General features: G+C 50.3%; 1 protein-coding gene across 8 annotated transcripts in view; it reads right to left on the bottom strand.

Moving 5' to 3' along the window:
• The window catches only part of FGFR2 (fibroblast growth factor receptor 2), a 104,681-nt gene that overhangs the window by 72,255 nt on the left and 12,719 nt on the right, over positions 1-19,707 (bottom strand). For 4 of the 8 annotated variants that reach the window (XM_082854642.1, XM_082854643.1, XM_082854647.1 and 1 more), the window contains exons 3-4: positions 4,577-4,843; positions 3,609-3,686 (exon numbers count right to left, since the gene is read on the bottom strand). The exons of 2 other annotated variants lie outside the window; for them this stretch is intronic. In XM_082854642.1, the coding sequence (XP_082710768.1) occupies positions 3,609-3,686; positions 4,577-4,843 (345 nt within the window). The remainder of the gene's footprint in view (positions 1-3,608; positions 3,687-4,576; positions 4,844-19,707) is intronic. 2 more of the 8 variants (XM_082854645.1, XM_082854646.1) reach the window with 1 other exon arrangement.

The following is a 19,707-nucleotide window of genomic DNA, read 5'->3' as shown; positions in this document are numbered from 1 at the left end:
GTCTTACTACAGAACTTCTCAGAGCTTATAACAGGCTGATGGACACCGTAAGTCTTCAAGAAAGGTCACAGTATGAGGTATTTTCCAAATTCATTTCAAAATACAACTCATTTTTGGCAGAGAATTATGCCGAACTAGGGTTCCAAGGGATACTCTTTGAGAAACATCAGCTTATTCTCTTAATGTACGAACCAAACCTGAACGCTGCTCTGTTTTTAATGGGATCTGTAAAAGATATACGTGAGGACGGTAGTTCCACAAAATATTCATTCAACATCCAGGCTAGTCCTTGCCCTCCAGAAGCAATCTACCAGAAAAGGCAGGTCTGAGATACGTGATACTACACGTGATACAATGTACACTACCTGTGATACAACAGAACCCGTGAACAACAGTCAAAGCCACTCAATCGCCCAGTGTAAACAAGGAAATCTTCTACAGAGGAGCCCACTTTTGAGCTGGGTCTCGCAGGATGAGGTAAGAGTTCAGATCAACCCGAACATTGCAGTACGTTCCTATAAAACTCAAATCGGACCTGGAGGTTAACGGATACCAGTTTCACGGCCAAAATGCAACAATCCTGCCTTAAGTTTTGACTGTTCTTTTTGCCATTATATTTGACTACCATACTTTTTGTACTCCGTACAGAATCTAAGAAGAACTCTACCAGGCAGATAAGCTTGGCTTCTGAGAGTTGACTGACAAAATTAGATAAACAAGAATACCAGCAATGAGAGTAAGCTACAATCTATTTTTGGAGTCACTTGATGGAGAAGTAACGTAGACCAATCCTAAAAGAGAAAAACCCTTCTCAGAGAAGCTCAGGGCTATCACTGTCAGCACAGGGTTACCTGAGCATCATTTGTTAACTTCACTGAAGGGGAACTTTCAAACACACCCCAGTGGCATCTCCAGGCAATCAGAAGGCACCGAAGGAATCAGTTTGGACACATGAGTGGTTTCCAGGTGGCTGAAAATGCAAAGAATTCAGTGCTTCTACAATTTTCCCTATTAATCAGGTCAGGCATTTGACACTCGAGGTGGCAAAAAATTGTCTTAATGGCAACATCCCCTTCCCCGCCTTGCCAATTACCCTGGCCATGGCATTCCTCTGTCCACACGGGCCACAGCTGCTTAATCTCAGCTGCCCCAGGCTGCACCTGTGAATCAGACCGGCCTAATCACACTAACAGATGGCAGAGGCCAAGGAGCCAGCTAAGAACTGCTATCACTTTAAATCGCATCTAATGTTTCACAGGCACCAAACAGAGGCAATTCCCGACAGCAGTATCTGCCTGGTACAGCTAACACCAGCCCTTAATCACTGCAGAGCACCCACTTCGGGGCAGAGTTGGTGTCATTCGAGAGCTAATTACAAAGAACCCTGGTTGCAAGGTGAAGGAAGGCACGGCCATTCACTCAACGCGGGCTGGCGTGCCTTAAATGCAACACTCTACTACCTGGCCCTACCTGGGCACTGAGCAGTCAGGACTAGTATTCAGGATGAAAAGAGAGTCATCAGAGAGAGATTCAGTTCATTCAGCCTACCCTGCCGTTACATTTGATAACTTCCTGCATATTTCGGGTAACGTGTTATTAGGCAGGGGACTGATCACCAGAACAACACGGTTCCCAGGCATGCCAACAGAACCGCGCTGAATCTGATGCCCCGGTCACCAGCAATGGCTCCCACACACGGGTACCACTTTAGAGCTGTAAACAGCTGTGCGAGCATCCTCCCTTCACCCCCGTCACCACCCTGAGTATCGGCAGAGGGGCGCTGTGATTAGACATGCAACAGGCCTCTCTGACTGAGCTGCGGCTCGGCTTTCGGCTCACTGAACCACAAGCTGCCAATGAATAAAACACAAACAACTCCTGTCTCCACCTTATCTGGTCGTTGGGGGCACTGACTGAACCAGCAGCCAGCCCAGAGTCGGCCCAGAGCAGACCCTTTTCATCACTGTCAGGGTCACTGCCTCTCCTGCCGGAGCCAGAGAACTAATGAGAAGTGAGCGGCGTGTTGTAACGTACCAGTGTTTTATTACTAAATCGCAATGATAACAACAACCTCATTAGATGGCTGGTACAAAGCACAGCGGAAGACACTTTCACTCGCCTTATTACCCACTGTTTTACCAACGAGATCTCTAACAATAAACTCCTTCTGGAAGCAGATCTGCATGTGTGAATCCCTAAGCCAGTGGCTCTTACGCTTCCTGTGCATCAGAATCACTCCCAAAGTTTCTAATTCAGTGGGTCCGGGGTGGGCCCTGAGAATTTTCACTCCCAGTAAGTTCTTAAGTGGCGCTGATGTTAGTGGTCGCAAGCTTTCTCTTGCCAAAGAGTGAAAACTATATGAGCCAAAATACCTCCCTTTTTGCCTAAGCTGCTAGGAGACTCAAGAGACAAATCCAGTTCCCCGCTTAAGCAAAACATTATCCCAGGTGCCGGACAACATGGATTTTTCTCTTCTTCCTTGAAAAAGCCCTGGGTCTATTTTAATAACGAATTATCTTATTATTTAGGCCTTGTTTAAAGTTATTAAAGTAATATCCTTTTGAGAAAACGTAGCATATAACATCTAAGCAAAGAACGCCACTGACCAATGCAAAATCACTTTGGAAATATTCCAACCATGTTATTGGAAATATTTGATCTTCTTTACTGAATAAACACTCACAAATATTTTTCTGAGCAACGTACAAATATGGACTCACTAATCCTCATAACCCCGAAAGATACTGTGATTATTCCCATTTTACAGATAAAGAAACTGAGGCACAAAAGTTAAATTACTTGCCCAAGGTTACCCAACTCGGCAGTGGTGGAGCAGCATTTGAACCGAGGCTGCCCAGCTCTGAGAGGCCACGTTCTCACTCACCATGTAAAGGCCTCCTAGTGTCAGTTACGGCAGTGCTTTAACTGCCTTTAAATGCGCAAACAGCATTTGTTGCCCCCCTTTTCTATCTGCAACGTAAGACACACTTCCCTTATTTCTGCTCAGCAAGCACTAACGTTTCACAAGGCCACGGTTTCTCAACCTTGGCACGATCCACATTTTGGACCAGATAATTCTTTGTTATGGGGCTGCCCTGTACATTGTAAAGATGTTTATTTGCAGCATCCCTGGCCTCTTCAAAGCCACTAGCATCCCCCCAACTTCCTGTGCTGAGACAACCAAACATTGCCCAGTGTCCCCCTGGGGAGGGGGAAGGAGGAGGATCACCCCCCGTGGAGAACCACTGGGACAAACCAAGCACCGTCGACGGTCATGAAAGAGACCAGGATGTTACACGGCTCTGCTGGCTTTACGTCTCCAAACAGCGAGAAGCCAGAGGAAAAGGAAAGCCAAGGAAAGAAAAGTCCTGACTGCTTTCAAAAGAAAAGTGGCTTCCGCCACAATAAGAAAGAACAAACAGCAGAGAAGGGCGCACAGCAACACTGGCTTATTCTCAGATGTGCAAGTCAAGAGAGGAGACACAGCAGAGAGAGGTGGGGACCGCGGGCGACAGCATCCCGAAGAGTCGACAGGGAGACAGCTTAGAGTCAGGCCTTCCCACTGAGCTCTCCTCTCTCGGGGACCTTCAGAGACAGCAATTACTTACTCTTGCTGTTACTGTTCTCACTGACAAAATCCTCCGAGCCATCTGTGTCGTCCTCATCATCTCCGGATGAGATGGCATCTGTATTCAAAAGAACATATCCATGGTTGTGTTTTTGCAGAGCCAAAGGTTGCAATCATCTACAACTTAGTCTTTCTGGAAAGGGGATTCAACAACCCAGGAACCCAGGCAAGAAGTCTGAGACCGTGTTTAGTTAAGATGGTTTTAATGGCTTAAATTTTCACTCCATGATGATAGTTCGTCTATATTATGATTCTCAACGTTTTTTGCTTTCACCTTATTTAAACATGCTATAAAATTGGATATACTGAAACTGGATTTTAAGCTTCAAATGGTACTCGAGTCCCCAACGAACTTACTGATTGTGTAATATCCAAAGATTCTTTCCAACACAAGCTTTCAGCACTCGGGGTCTACTTCAAGAAAGCAAATTAGTCGCTAGAAAAACTTAGCCCCCGTGTGGCCTTCTGACCGTTTACTAATATTCTGAAAGCGGAACTTTAAACTTGGCTGCAAAAGGGGTCCTGTGCAGTCCCTCCTCACCACATGGAAGAAAAGTCAAGGAGAGAGACTCAAATTTTAACAAAAGGAAGCAGAAATCTTCAGCATCCAAGTTTCAATTCTATGTTCTAAATGCCAAGGATGCCGGTGGTATGGGGGTTAAAAAAAAAAAAAAAAAAAAGATGTGTTTTTACTTATAGGAAAGTGTGCTGTCTTAAATGAAAAATGTTACTGTGCACATGAGAATCCCGTCATTTTTAACGACCATCCTCTCTGATATACCAGGTCCCGTAGAAGAACTTCAAAAACAGATCAGTCACAAACTGTGAAGTTCTGTGCCTGGCATCCAATTAGCAGATCCCACCATGATTTCACTTGTCCAATAACACTTTACCCAGAAAAATGGCTACAGAGAAGAGAGAGAGCAGACAGCTGGCAGGCCAACTCACCTGTGACATTGACCATGAAGTAGACAGTCTCACTGTCTACATTCCTAGCAGCAGTACAAGCATAGAGGCCGGAGTCTCTAGGCGTGGCACCTTTTATCTGCAAGTACTCCCCAATTAGCACTGTCCTATTGTTGGGCCCCAAGTGTACCCCATCCTTAGTCCAACTGATCATGGCGGCATCTCGCAACAGGCAGCGCAACTCTAGCGATTCCCGGGGCGCAGCCACGTAAACTTCTGGTTGGGAAATTTGGTATTTGGTTGATGGCTCTGCAGAAAGGTGGGAGAGAGAAGACGGAGACAGATGGGAAAGAGGGAAAGGAGAGAACGTCCAACAAAGGTCAGTGGAGGCCCCTTGACTCCCAAGAGAGGCAGTTCAGGCTTTGCAAATGGCCCCAGGGTGTCTGCTTCTCCTCGCACCCCCAGAAGCCGCCCTCACCAAGGAGAAGAGGAGAATCCAAAACCAACCAGAGGAAGCACCCGGCAAAAGCTGCCCCACTGAGTTTCCACAAACTGTAGAGCGTTAAACACAAACCCCAAACCCAACTTGGAAAGACACTGTACAAGAAAACTCTAAAGTCGATTATCAATCCAAAGGCTGCTTACACTGTAACCCCCGGGAAAGTCCATCATCGTGGCGTTTTTAATCTGTGAGAACGTGTTTTTTACAAATGGTTTAATTCCACATGACTGCATGGCTGTGCACACACGCACGCACGCACGCACACACACCCCTATTTATTTGTGCTGACCCTGCCTGTTGTCATAAATCTGAGCTTCTTAAAAAGAAATGCCTCACACTCTCAGGCTCAGATCAGAACATTGCTGGTCTGGAGACGTAAGTCGGCGCTGGGTGAGCTGGGATACACTGCTTTCCCTTAAAATGATAATAGCCTGGAAGCGTTAACGTCAAAACAGAAAAGAGAAAAATGCCCCCAGGGAGCCAAGAGGCGGTCCCCAGTCCCCATTACACGTAAATGGATCCTGAAATGAAGCTGCTGAAGGCTGCAGGACTGTCGCTCCATTCGGAAAGCTGGACCGCTCCCTGCCCACAAGCCCCCGCCATACACCCTGGGTTCCAGCCTCCTCAGGCCTCGGCCTTTGTCTCCTTTAGGGCTGTTCCTCCTCCCTTGCCTGCACACTAACACCAACCCGTCCTTCAAGGCCCAGATCACTCGTGCCCTCCCGGATGAGGGTGTGCCACCAGCCACCCTGGCCCAGAGCGAAGCGGGTCTCCCCTCTTCCCCAGCTCCTGGGGACGGACGACATTCCTGAGGGACTTGTCCTGTCCCCAGAGGAGACGCCAAGATCCTGAAGCGAGGGCTGAGGTCTTGTGGCTCTTCGTGAGCCCCTCCCCTGCCCCAGGCAGACGCATGGAAGGTGATCATTTCGAACAGGGCAAGATGGGACCTGGCAGGACCCAGCCTCCGCGAAAGGACTGACGAGGAGCCGTGCGTCAAGAACAGCCGGAGCTGCCAGCCGGGACCCACGAGGGTCTGTGAATCGGCTTTCATCCTCCACAGGGAGAACTATGAATGGTACCCAGAGTCCCAGGCCCAGAAAAACACAAAGCTTCCCGGCTCTGGGACGGTTCCAAAGCTGGGCAACATCACAAGGCAACTGTTTTGTCCTTTTGAATGTGGCCTGGACCAACCTCCCACATAAGATTGAAAGAAAGTTACTTCACGTTTCAGTCCCTGTATCCAAGGACCAGCAAGAGCCGCACGCATCTGGTTCTAGAAAAATCCTTCTCCCCACCACCACCGCCAGCCAACATGGAGGGCCAGGGCCCCCCAAAGGGGCACCCCTAGCCTCACCGAGGCATCCACACCAAGAAGGGCCCCGACGTTGAACACGATGGGAACATAAGGAGGTTACCACACAAAGAGGAGAAAATAGAAGTCATGTTTAACAGGGAAAAACACACCCCAAAACAAGGGCTGGAAGCCCCAACTGACAAGCAGGTTACATTTCAAAAGTTTGTTTTTCTCATTCAACAGTTATTTATTGAGCACCTACTACGGGCCACGCTGCTTTTCACTCCGGATGCTCAAGAAGCAACAGGAAACAAAAACAGTCCTTGCACTTATGGGATATTGATTACAGTGGGTGATAGACAATAAATACAACATCGACAAAACGAGAAAGTATGCAGGGTGGTCCTAAGTGTCAGGGAGAAGATTCAGCAGGTTAGCGGCACACCCAGAGATGGAGGCTCCGGGCTCCAAAGCAGGAGTTGGCAAACCACAGCTCCCGGGCCGAACCCAGCCATCGTCTGTCTTTGTAAACAAAGTTTTATAGGCGCACAGCCATGCTTACATATTGTCTGGGGCTGCTATGATGTGACAGTGGCAGAGCTGAGTAGTGGAAACAGAGACCTAATGGCCTGCAGAACCTAAAATAGTTACAGTCTCGCCCTTTAGGGCAAGTTCACCAACTCCTGTTGTATAGGATGGTCAGAGAGGTCTTCTCTGGAGAGAAGGGAAGGGCAAAGCAATGCTTAAAAGATGTGGCTGGGAACTGAGCTGGAAGGTCCTCAGATGCGGCCTCCCAAGGCTAAGTCATAATGCTGCCGAATTCAGGGACTAATAAAAATGTTTTGAACTCTGGATCCTGAGCAGAAATGCGGGTAAGAGGGGAAACGGAGAAGAACAAAGAAATCAGCTTGGCCCGTAATCTCAGAGCATCTCCTCTTCTCACCTCCTAGAGTCAGGGCCAGTCAATATCCGAAATGACGGGCCCCCAAAGGCCACCTGGCCCACCCCTTTCACAGCTGGTCAAGGCGAGAACCAGATGTCATTTGGGTCCTGGGTCTCCAACAACTGATCACAGAAACAGCACCCACAATGTTAGGATGAGCTGCCAGTGGCTTAGCCTGGGTCATAAAATAATCGATATTTATTACAACCACATTGTATGATCAGCAAGTTACCAAGAATGTTGTGGAATCTGCTCTCCTCTGAGCCGGAACTGGTCATCAAGGGATGACGGAGCAAGAAGCCAGCTGGTCAGAAGCTGCAACACTTTCGTCCCTTAAAGGAGAGCCCAGGACCCGTAGGGCCAACCTGTTCTGTCCTGGCCCTCGCATAAGGGGAAGCCATGTCCCTATTTCATGGAGGCACTGGAAAGCTCTAATACTGTTTTGTTTCTCTTTTGTTTTGTTTGTTTAAAAAGAAAAAAAAGCAAGACGCTTGCAATTATGATGCAGAAAAATTTCTCTCCGGACAAAGGTGGAATTATGATTTCTCCATTTTTAAAGGAAAGCATTTTGACTGAGAAGCCTTTCCTTCATCTGAAATGGGTAAACCACAAAGTCTTGCTGAAACCAGGAGTATCTGAGATGCTGGACCAACATCACCAAAAGGACACTACCACCTGCTGCTGCAGAAGGAGGTAACACTGGGCAGTAAGGACCACGTCCTGTTCAGGCTGGACACACAGGAGATGCTGGTTAAGTGCGTGCGGCCTGCCTGGGAAAAGGATGAAGCCCTGAGGTCCAAGCCCACTCTGCTCCTACCTAGGCTCTCGGCCTCAGCTTCCTCATCTCCTGAGAAGCAAGAATGCCCCCAAAACAGGATATTATCTTGAGAATCCAACAAGCCATTCAATATGAACCTGACCTTCCAACTATACCTTGTTGGGCCCATGACGGTCACTATCTCCATCATTCTTCAAGGCTGAAGACACTACCACGATCTCGAGCGCCACTCTTTTCGGAGGATCATCAGAGAGACTCCTTGGATTTGTATCGCCATGGATACAGAGTGATGCTACTAATGATTGGCTCCCAGGTCAAAAGGACTGGTAAGGTGACTTGAGATACTAAGAGTGGTTTTAATTTCCAGGAAAACCAGGTCAAAACTGTCACCCAGGGCTTCCCTGGTGGCGCAGTGGTTGAGAGTCCACCTGCTGATGCAGGGGACACGGGTTCGTGTCCCGGTCCGGGAAGATCCCACATGCCGCGGAGCGACTGGGCCTGTGAGCCACAACTACTGAGCCTGCGCGTCTGGAGCCTGTGCTCCGCAACAGGAGAGGCCGCGATAGTGAGAGGCCCGTGCACTGCGATGAAGAGTGGCCCCCGCTTGCCCCAACTAGGGAAAGCCCTCGCACAGAAACGAAGACCCAACACGGCAAAAATAAATAAATAAACTAAAGGATTTCATTTCTTTAAAAAAAAAAACAAACAAAAACTGTCACCCAAGGCTTCCCTGGTGGCGCAGTGGTTGAGAGTCTGCCTACCGATGCAGGGGACACGGGTTCGTGCCCCGGTCCGGGAAGATCCCACGTGCCGCGGAGCAGCTGGGCCCGTGAGCCATGGCCGCTGAGCTTGCGCGTCCGGAGCCTGTGCTCCGCTACGGGAGAGGCCACAGCAGTGACAGGCCCGTGTACCGCAAAAAAAAAAAAAAAAAAAAAAAAAACCTGTCACCCAGTTTTCCAATTAGATGATAAGCTTCAAGGGTAGTAAAATAATTCCCCCAAATACATCAATAAGATAACAATGTTCACTCATAACGTTAAGCCATCCACCTTCAAGGTCGGAAACCAGTAACCACTACCAGCGGGAGATTCTAAAAGTGTGTGCTCCCCTCTTCCCAGCTGATTATTTCACAACAGGCTCATCTGGGGGTCTGTGGCGGCTTTGGGGAACCCCGGCAGAACCCAGCAATACTCCTGCATGATCTAGGACTTCAAGCGCAACTTAGGGAGGATGGGAGAGTGAATAGAAAGGGGGGAAGAAGGGAGAAGAGGTTGGGGATTAAAAGTCGGGGAAGACCAGTGGGGCACATGGTGGGGGTGAGGGGCAGAACGACACACCCATCCCAGGCCACCCAGCAGCTCCCGTGGCCCAGCTCGTAGCTTCCTGCATCGAAGACATCCCAGGGTACGGACACTTAGCCCGAGACCCAAACCACTGGCTCAGTGGAGGCAGCTCTGTCCCTGCCCCTCCCACGCGGCCACTGGGGCTTGGTTTCTCTTCTGTGCCGCTATCCTCCAGGTGACTCCCTGCCACGTGCTCCCGAGTGCTCTGTGGGCACCTCCACAGTGGTACCGACCTCACTTTGCTCCATGGAGACGACGGGCCGGTTCCCTCTGACATCGGGGATGCTGCATCTGCGGTACCCTACCCCTCCCTCTAACTGTGATGTGATCACCTCCCAGTGTCACAGTGCCTCCCCTTGAGTCCACCACGCTGCACGGCCTGCTCTATAAATACGATGGTTGACACGGGGCAAAGTATTCCCTGAGAGATTTAAACGATACCTTTTATAGCAATATTAATATTCCCTGCATTTATTTTTTCTGGTACTGTAGCATACTTTTTACTCTTTCTTACAGACAGGAGTGGAGAAATCCATGCAGAGCACACACACAGCCCAACACTTCCGTCATCTGTTCTCACCAAACCACAACGAGGAGAAGGCTCCAGAAGCCACTTTGCTATGCACCAACTGCTCTTTCAGAGGCTTCCACGGACAGAAAATGTTTCCTCATATCTTTCATGATATAAATTACAATCCACAAAGAAGCAAGAAGGCTGGAGCGCACACACCAGTGCTGGACATTCTTTGTCTCTGTACCTAAAAGTGTTAAACAAACAAGGCGCTGAGTTTACTTTCTGGGAGGACGAAAAGGCACGTGTTTCTACTTGCTGAGGCCACACGCCTGGCGGGGGCAGCTCGGCTGTGCAGATCTTTGGTTGCATCAATCTGAACTTTCTCCCCACAAGTTTCAAACACTTGAGAAGCACAAGTGGCATCTTATCACACAGCTGCTTTCCAATAAATGGACTAATCTGATATTAAAAAATGAGAGATGGGCATCTCTGCAGCTCATCAAAAAGTGAATGGTGTGACTAACAGCCGCCACTGCACACGGCTGGTGTGTGATTCCTGTTCGGAGCTGCATCTCCTTCCCACCCCTAAGAAACTCTGAAGCCGGGATGCTTTGGGAGCTCCTGGAATGTAGAACTGAGGGCCCTCCAACTGCGGAGAGGAGATTGAGGAGGTGAGGGCTGCCTGACACCCCAAGTCCCGCAGTGGATCAGGGCAGAGGTGTGACATCACGCTGATGTCACCAGCTTTACTTCACAGGAAATCAACACAGTGAAACCAATCCTTGCTGGGGGTGAGCAGAGCCCAGGGAGGGGCAAGTCTCGTAAAAGTCAGAAAAGGCTGTGGTTTCTGGGACTTCGCTGTACATGGCCAGCTGAATTCTTCCCTGGTGTCATCGGGAGGCCGTCTTGAGACAATTGGAGAGAATTGGAACAGGAGAGAATTTGGAACAGGGAGCTATTTCAGGTAACACTTGATGCTGCCGTACCAGCCATAGCAGCACTTCAGACTGTCACTTTTTATAATGTTTGCCTATAAACTTTTCCCGTGTGGTTTTTGAAATGGCGCCCAAACGCAAACAGAGAACAGATGGGAAACCCGCGTCTTGCCCTGTCCAATCATTTCGTGGAGAATGGATGACAGATTTAAACTGTTAAGGAAGAAAAGAGCCGCATATGCCAAGGGGACAACTAACTACACAAATTCAGCCTTTTCTGGGGTTTCCTAGGGACCAGTGTCTTTTCAAAGGTCAAGATGATCACAGCTAAGAAATGGGAGCCCCGGCTTCAAGGATGCAGGGGGGTCACCCCTGGAATGCATCCCCCCTGAGGTCTCTCCGTCTGAGAAAGTCAGGGGCATCCAAGCCCTAAAGACATTCCTCCAGGAAGGGGAAGAAATGGAGAAAGAAATCCCTAAACAGATTCCTCAGCAAGAGAGGAGGGGAGGAAGAGACAGGGAAAGGGGTGTCCTGCTAGGGGGTATGGGTGGCAGGCCTCCCTGGGAACTACGACACCAGCATGTGAGGCAAGAGTAGTGAAACGGTCCTGGTTTCCTGGTGCCCTCCCGACCTTCTGCCACCTTGCACGAGAGGAATAAATATCACTGCTGTGGGGCTGCCACTGTCTTGACAGAAGAAATACACAGGACGCAGCTGCACACGTCACCGCAATGTCACAGGGCACAGAGCAGGTAAGTGTCTGTTTCAGACTGATCCTCCTGGTCTTTACGATGGCCCGTAGAGGCCACACTCCAGTCCCGGCAAGAAGTTTCAACTGGCCACCCCCGCAGTTCCTGTCCATAGGAACAGAATACAGAATCCCTCACATACACAGCACTGCCAAAGTACTTTCTACCAGCCGGAACAGAGGGAGTCTGGACAGACAGACATCTATATCACATTGCTTTTCCGTAATCCATGGTGTCTTAGAGCACAGGGGCTTTGGAAGAGCGAAGCCCACACTTTTCTACGGCACAGTTTCCATCTAGGTGGCATCAAAGCTTAGCCGTAGAAAGATTGAAAGGTCCTGGTGTCCCTGCAATGAAGTCAGAAATGACCACTCTCGCGTGCCCTAGCACGGGGGTTCCGCAGACACCCAGATGGCAGCAGCAGAGCTGGCTGTTTTCAGCTCAGACAGGCTCGAAGCTTCTCCTTTACGAGAACGGGCTTGCAGGAGACAAAATCCGGGCCTCAAACAGAGGCCTTATAAGGCCTGGGTACTACTTGTTCCTTAAGGGGGGAAGGGAGAGACAGATACTCTGCACAATATAAAGATGAAAGTTCTCTACCTCAAGAAATACTGCCAACATAAAAATGGGGGCCTCAAAGAATTCAAAGCACTGGAACACAGATAAGTAAACAGGCTGCAGTTTTCTCTTCCAACCCTTTGTCGGGGTGTCTTGCAGACTCACGTCAGGACTTAAAACTCTCCTTGGCGGTATCACGGGGGCCAGGCCAACCACTCACGGCTGTCTCTGCCACAGTAGCCTGACTGTTCCAGAAACTCTAGCCTGGCTCGCATTCCTGGTGATCAGATGGGATAATGGCTAATGCTTCCAATATGGTAACCATTAAAAATTATATATTTAGGCGCACCCCTCATATAATTTAGGTCTGTCTTTGAGAAACCCGGTGAACAGCTCTCCAAGTTCGAAAAGAAATGATGTTGTTACCTAAGAGAAAATAAAAATGTGGAGATAGTAAAGTGCCTAAGAAAGTACGCATTTAAGAGTGAGCCACCATTACCGCCCAATATTCGGACCCAAAATGCGGAAATATTCACCCCGTATTTTGTCAGCATCCCATCTTCTTTTGATCCAAGGTTTTAGGCTATTAATGATAGTGTCCTCCAAAAGGAAGCAAGAGGGACACAAAAGAGGTTTTCCCCCGGTCACAACACGTGCATCAAACTCACGTTTGGAGAGCAAAATTCCCACGGGACCACCAGGAGGAGGGTACGGAACAGAAGCACCTGCATAAAATCCCTAGATATTGGTAGCTTTGCTTGAGGAAGAACTTCAAAATTGAGCCCTTTGTTCAAAACCCAATTCCCAGAGAGACAAGCCATCAGGGTATCTAGTGCCCAGGAAGCAGAAACTGGCGCTAAGAGTTGTGTCAAAGTAGCTCCCCTGCCCCAGGTCGGATATACAGCGAGCCTATGCGTTCAGCCCCCTGGTCGTCCAGGCCCTGAGCCTGCCTTCTGGGAACACGCTTGCTAGACACGGCGGAGGAGGCTGGCCCTTCTCGAAATCTAGGCTTCCTAGGGCATGCTGTTCTAGGAAAGCCACATCATCAAAAAGCTGGCCCTGCCGACTGACTGAGGCCACTGGAAAATTTGTCTGTTTTTCTCAGCAGAAGGTTTTGTACTCCCTGTATCACCACAACCAGGAAGGGAAACGGGGGGAACGGGGATGGGGGCATCGCGAGGAGGTGAAGGAATGAAGGAATGAACAGGATCTGCCTGAAGTGGGCTTGCAGAGGCATCGCCTGTAAAATGAACAGACATCATCATCTCCGGTCCTGAAACACGCGTCCTCTGCCCCCCAAAACAGTTTTGTCCCCAAGTCCTCGTGGCAGCCCTTGACCCCAGGCGGCCCTCCTCGCTGTACAGAGTGGGAGGCCACCTTCCTCATCCGATGCTCCTTCAATTCCTGGAGCTGTTCCCTGTGGTACCTTAGCGTTTAGCCTCACTTCTGTCCCCTCCCTGGTGACTCTTCAGAAAAGGCAAGGACAGGCTAGGGATGTTAAAAGACCAGACTCAGAACAGGCCTGAGTCTCAACTCTGCCACTTAGAAATTGTGTGACCCAGGACAGGGCCCTCAGCTTTCTAATCACTCCGTCGTTCTTCCCCTGCAAACCAGGAACAACCATAACTGACAGTGCACGGAAGGCACTGAGCACAGTGTCCAGCACTTAGTGAGCGCTCAAAAGTACCAGCCGTGGGGAAGAACCTGTGGCTGAAAGTCTTGTTCCGGGGCTGCAGTTGGCTAACCGTGAACGGAGGAAACGCCCCTGACCAGGTCTTCTCAGCGTGGAAGGCTGGCGATGATAGGAAAGGGAGAGCCCCTGACACACACTTTAGCACCTATTTACCTACAGCGGCATGCTGTTTTCTGCTGGCGTGTGTGTGTGCGCGCACACGCGTGTGCACATGTGTTCTCAAGAACAGGAACGTGCATGGAGACCTTCCTGCCCTTCTGGGAATCTCCCCCCCGCCCCGCATACCTGTGGATACGCTCTGAATTCCACCCCCAGCTCCTCTGGTCCTTCTCCCTATATTCTGATCTCCTCCATCTCTGCAGCTTTTCCCACCCCTACATGGCAATGCCGCTCAAGCCCCTGCTTGCAGGTTCACATTTCCACCTGCCCGAGGGAACACCTTACCTGGGTGTCTACAGAGGTCCTATCTAAAGCAGGCAGATGGCCTTCAACCTCCTCCTCTGGCCTCTTGCTGAATGGAGTCACCACGTGACATCAACGCAAGCTCCAAATCCACCCTACAGCACCTCTGCTCCCTCTCGCCTCCCACCTCGTCAGTCCCCACATCTCTTCCCCTATTCAGTCTGTCTCTGCAACAGCTCTGGAGATAAAGCAAGGGCGGCTTTCGGTCCCACGGGCCCACTACTCCAGGCCTCTACCATCTCTCCGAAAGAGCTCTGCAACACCCCCCAACCCATCACCCATGGGCCGCCCCCTGTGTCCTTCATGAGCCACTAGAGCAATCTTCTGAAAAGCAAATCTTACCACCACTTTAAAAAAAAAAAAAAGGCACAGACCACTCCACACTTCGACAGGGTGAAACCCAAAGAACATCACCCACACTAAGGCCCTGGCTGCTCCTGGCCCCAGATCCCGCTCTACCCTCTCTCTCACACCCGAGGCTTGTCTGTTCACATGGGCACTGTTCCCTCTACCTGCATCCCCTGTCCCGATACTCTGCATGGCAAACTCCTATTCAGCCTTCAAAGCCCAGCTCAAATATCATCTCCTCTGATTCCCATTAAGACAGACTGCACGGCTCCCATCTCCAATTCATCAGGTCTTTGTTTATCCATCTAGTATATTCCCAGCAGAATACAGTCTGCCTCCACCCACCCACTCCAATTGAGAGCTGGGGGCGGGGGGGGGGGGGAGCGGAGGAGGGAGGCTCTGCTTCTCAGCCTTTACTTTGCATAAACATCACCCAGACACAGCTTCCAGGGCGCCCCTTCCAAAGTTTCTAGGTCAGGAGGCCTGAGGTGGGGTCTGAGATTCTGGATTTCCCACAAGTTCCCGGGGAATGCTGATACTCCTGGTCCAAGGGCCGCCTTGTGAGAAGTTCAGCTCCAGTGTCTAAGGACACGCTTTAGACCTGCTGCGGCAGTGATGAACCCTGTCAACTTGGGCGGCCCCTTCTCCTCCCTGAGCCTCAGAGTCCTGGTCTGTAGAAGAGGCTACCTCCAGGCTAGGTCAAGGTCACCACGGGGACAAAACCAGAGACTGCCTGGGAAGGCTTTTGTAAAGTGGGGGGCACACCTAAGAGAAGCCTCCACCCCGGCAGGGGTGCCCTGCCTGCCTACCCCTCAGCACTGGCCAGAGCAGGCCAGGCTCCTGCTTGTGGGCTGTAGCTTGATACTTTTTCTTTTTAACTTTTGAATTTTATTTTATTTTTTTATACAGCAGGTCCTTATTAGTCATCCATTTTATACACATCAGTGTATACATGTCAATACCACTCTCCCAGTTCATCCCACCAACACCCCACCCCCCGCCGCTTTCCCCCCTTGGCGTCCATACATTTGTGCTCTACCTCTGTGTCTCTATTTCTGCCCTGCAAACCGGTTCACCTGTACCATTTTTCTAAGTTCCACATACATGCGTTAATATACGGTATTTGTTTTTCTCTTTCTGACTTACTTCACTCTGTATGACAGTCTCTAGATCCGTCCACATCTCTACAAATGACCCAATTTTGTTCCTTTTTATGGCTGAGTAATATATTAACTGATCAGCAGATTACATTTTTCCAATCACATGGGAACCTCAATTTGAATTTGTCTGATTTTAAAAAGGGGTTTTCTTTCAAATGAACAAATCTGCCACATCATATATATGTAAGTTACCAAAGTGGGGATTTCTGGAATGTTCTCAAATGGAACTAAACATCCAAGGATCTTGTGAGAGTCGTCGTCATCAACGGCTATGTACAACACCTGTTTGATTACTTTTGTAAGGGAAGAAGCCTGTGGCTTATTAAAATACCGTTTACTATTCATCCATCCAACAAATTTGAGATAACTGATATTTGTATGGGGGGCATGGTAACCCCCCAAAGAACTCCCTAGAAAAGAGGATCCCAGCTGGGCTCAGGGATGACTCACTGCACCCCGACAGCAGGCCATGAAACCCCCTGAACGCCAGACCCAGAGGCCACTAGCTTGAGGACCTGGGCTCCAGTGAGCGGGGTAGTTGGCCTGCGTTCCAGAGAAAGGCTGACCACATTCAGAAGCAAGTTTTCAGGGGCGGTCGCCTTTCCACCTTAGTGTTACCTGTGGCTCACATGGCCCCATTACTGACATAAATGGTGCCAACTCCAGGGGATACCTTTGCCCTCTAAGTCCCGTAAAGGTCAGATCAATGTCCAAATCCTACTGGACATTTTCCCGAGCCCCTCCCTCAGCGAGTACGTTCCGAATACATGAATACTTTTAAAGCGGCCCCAGCTGCAAATGAGAGGGGAAAAAAACAGGAAGCTTGACGAGGAGAGAGGGAGGTGAAGAGTTACTCCTTGAGGGCAAGGCTGCCTCGGGTTCTGCAACTCAGGACCTTATGGGGGTACTGTTCAGCAAGTTTACTTAAAGGGCTCGGCCTTTCTTCTCTCAGCAGGACCCCAGTTCCAACACCCGTTCGGAGCCTGCAGATGTGTCCCCCAGACTGGTCCCCCCTCCAGCAGCATCCCAGCCATTTGCAAATGAAGGGACAGCAGCTGGATGCTGGGAAACAGATGGGCCTCCTCATTTGAATGGGTTTGATCCGGCGGCCCGGGCCTCAACAAGTTCAGGCCCGGCCGGCGCTGAAATACGGCTCGGGCAGGCGAAGGCACAGATTCCTAGCCCGAGGGGTCTTCAGCGAGCAGCTCGATCAGAATCACCCCTGGCAGAGGTCTCCCTGAAGTCAGAGGGGGCGGGGAGCCTCTGTGGTGGGCGGGGCCCATTCCCAGCCGGGGGCCCGGCAGGACCCAGAAAGGCACGACAAGCCACAGGGATCACTTTTCTCCCGTGATATGCAGAGAAAAGAAACCGTCTCCCTAGGGGAATCCTGTGCCTGAGGATTGAAACCACATTCATTCAGGAAATTCCAAATTAAGATAGGCGCCACCGCGGTTAACCTTTCTCCCCAACCCTAAGCCGCCTATTTGCAGAGAGGTAAAAACTTCAAGGAAACAAACTTTGAAGAGCCCCTACCTCCTAATAGAGCCCCTTTCAAAACCCTTGGGAGCATTTGCTCTTGGAAACGCTGTGCACGGCTCCCCAGCGTCTTGGCTTCCCAAGACGTGGACAGGGCGTACCAGGTCCTTTCTTAAGCTGAGATTGTGCACCCCTCTCCATAGAAAGAGGAGGAAGCCTTGTTTGAATCTCTGAGTGCCCAGGTGAGGCCCCTGAGAGGGGACCAGAATCGTGTTCACTAGGTCTCCCTGGCTCCCCGGGGCCGTCTCCCTGCATCCACGTGGGTCTGGTAAGGAACTGCAGCTCCAGACTGTCAAGGAGCGAGGAGATGCCCCACTCAAGTGGCGGCTGAGGGCTGCCCGTGACCTCCTGACTCGCCATACCTTTAAGGGTAGGTAGGTACCTCTTACCGGACAGCAGAGAGGTCAGGAGGATTCCCAAAGTGGGCACAGAGCAACCTAGCTGGTACACCTGGCCGGGGCTGACTAGGGCCGACGCGGTGAACTTACCAGCAAATCAAGGCGGCACCCACTGCCTTCAAGACCAGCCTCAGGAAGGCGCACGGTTGGAAGACCCAGAAAAACCCTTAACATGGCACGTAGGCTGGCTCCAGCCCCGCCCGGCCTGGCCTGCTTCCGCAGCCCCATCTCTAGCACACTGGCCTCCTCGGGGTTCCCCGATTCCCTCTGAGACACACCATGCTTTTACCTCGGATTACCTTCACCTCAGGTTGGAAGGTGCCCCTTCGTTTTTTGCAAGTATTTGACAAATGCCAGTCCCCTTCCCCGCCCCCCGTCCCCCCCCAATTCAACAGGACTTGAGACTTCTCTGCTTGTCATTCTATCCCCACAGAGCCCGGCACACAGTAGGACATAGCAGGGTCTCAACATAATTGGGGGACAAACTCAAAGGAGTCACAGCAACGACGCTGCAATCTGAAAGGTGTGCTGTGGTAATGACCTTGGCTCTGGAAGCTGCGGCCGCACCAGGGCTGAGAGGCTCAGAGGGAACCGTGCAGTGTCACCTTCCAGCCAAGCATCCTACAACCTCTCACCCACACGGAGCCCCCCTTCTGGATGCCTGCGTCTTCTGCATCACCGAGCAGGTGGCCGGCGCGGAGTGCAACTGGCTGAACCAGGCTTGATTCACCTCCCCGTCGGGCTGGAACCGCTCAGAGTTCACTTTCTTTTTTTTTTTAAACCACCAAACTGAACTTCGTTTGCTTTAAAAACAGGCTCTGCACCCCGGCCTCTTTTTTCCCTCGGGACACCCTTCCTGGCCAAGGCTACAGGAAGTATATAGGTGCTGCTGCTTCTGCCCTTTCATTCTGGCAATTTTTTTCCCTTCCCCCACCTTTTATTTATTTTTGCTTTCCTAGCTTCTGACATTAGAGGGCTCAGTATCTGTCCATGACCACAGGTTGCAGGAGCCCCAGGTTTACCAGTCTGCAGAGGTAGGCCTTGACCCAACCTCAAACCAGAAATGCTGAAGAAAAGCTTGACGCAATGTCAAACTGACGACCAAAACTGAACACTGAGTAGGTCCCAGGGCAGACCGCCTGAAGCACCTGGGACGAGGACAACGGGATGGCCTCGTGCTGCTGCCTTGCGGGCCGGCCCTTCCTGCTGTGACTCCTGCCGCATGACACTATCTGGGACTCCACGCAGTCTCCCTCTGGTCTCCTGCGCAGCAGAGAGGGTTAGCTTCTTACCAATAAGCGACATACCACCAGAGGCCATTCCAGAAGAATCACGAAGTGGTAATTATTGGAATGGTTTTATCGTCTACGACTTTTCCTCAAATAGCTTTAGGGGAATAGATGTGGACAGATGAGAAGAAACTGCATCAACCAGCACTGTCCTTACATGTTTTAAGAGTCAAATGACAGATTTAAGAATGAGCAGCTCCCCACAGTATTCCACAGAAGAGCCACCTGCTCAGGAAAGAGGAGGCCACTGGGAAATCTTTGTTGCACCAATCAATGTACCCCAAGGCCTGGACACGCACTCACTACCTACGGGGCCTTGGAGGAATCGTTTCATCTCCGAGAGTCTCAGCCATAAAATGCGAACGTGGATAGCTGGGGTCAGCTGCATTACTAAGATGAGAGATGGTGGCGGGAGGAGGTACTGGAGGAAAGTGGTTCAGAAGGTACAAAATTCCAGTTAGAAGGGAAATAAGTACCAGGGGTATAATGTACAGCGTAATGACTAGAGTTAACACGGCTCTGTGGCTGGTATATGTGACTGTCATTAAGAGAGTTAATCCCAAAATATTTTTTTCTTTTTCTTTTTAGTGTCTGTATGAGATGATGGATGTTAGCTAAACTTACTGTGGTAATCATTTCACAATATATGTAACTCAAATGGTTGTGCCATA

The sequence above is a fragment of the Leucopleurus acutus genome (assembly GCF_964270905.1).
Source record: "Leucopleurus acutus genome assembly, chromosome: 14".
In the NCBI taxonomy this organism is placed as follows: domain Eukaryota; kingdom Metazoa; phylum Chordata; class Mammalia; order Artiodactyla; family Delphinidae; genus Leucopleurus; species Leucopleurus acutus.
The sequence above is the reverse complement of the archived record's forward strand: the minus strand, read 5'-3'. Positions and strand labels throughout refer to the sequence as shown.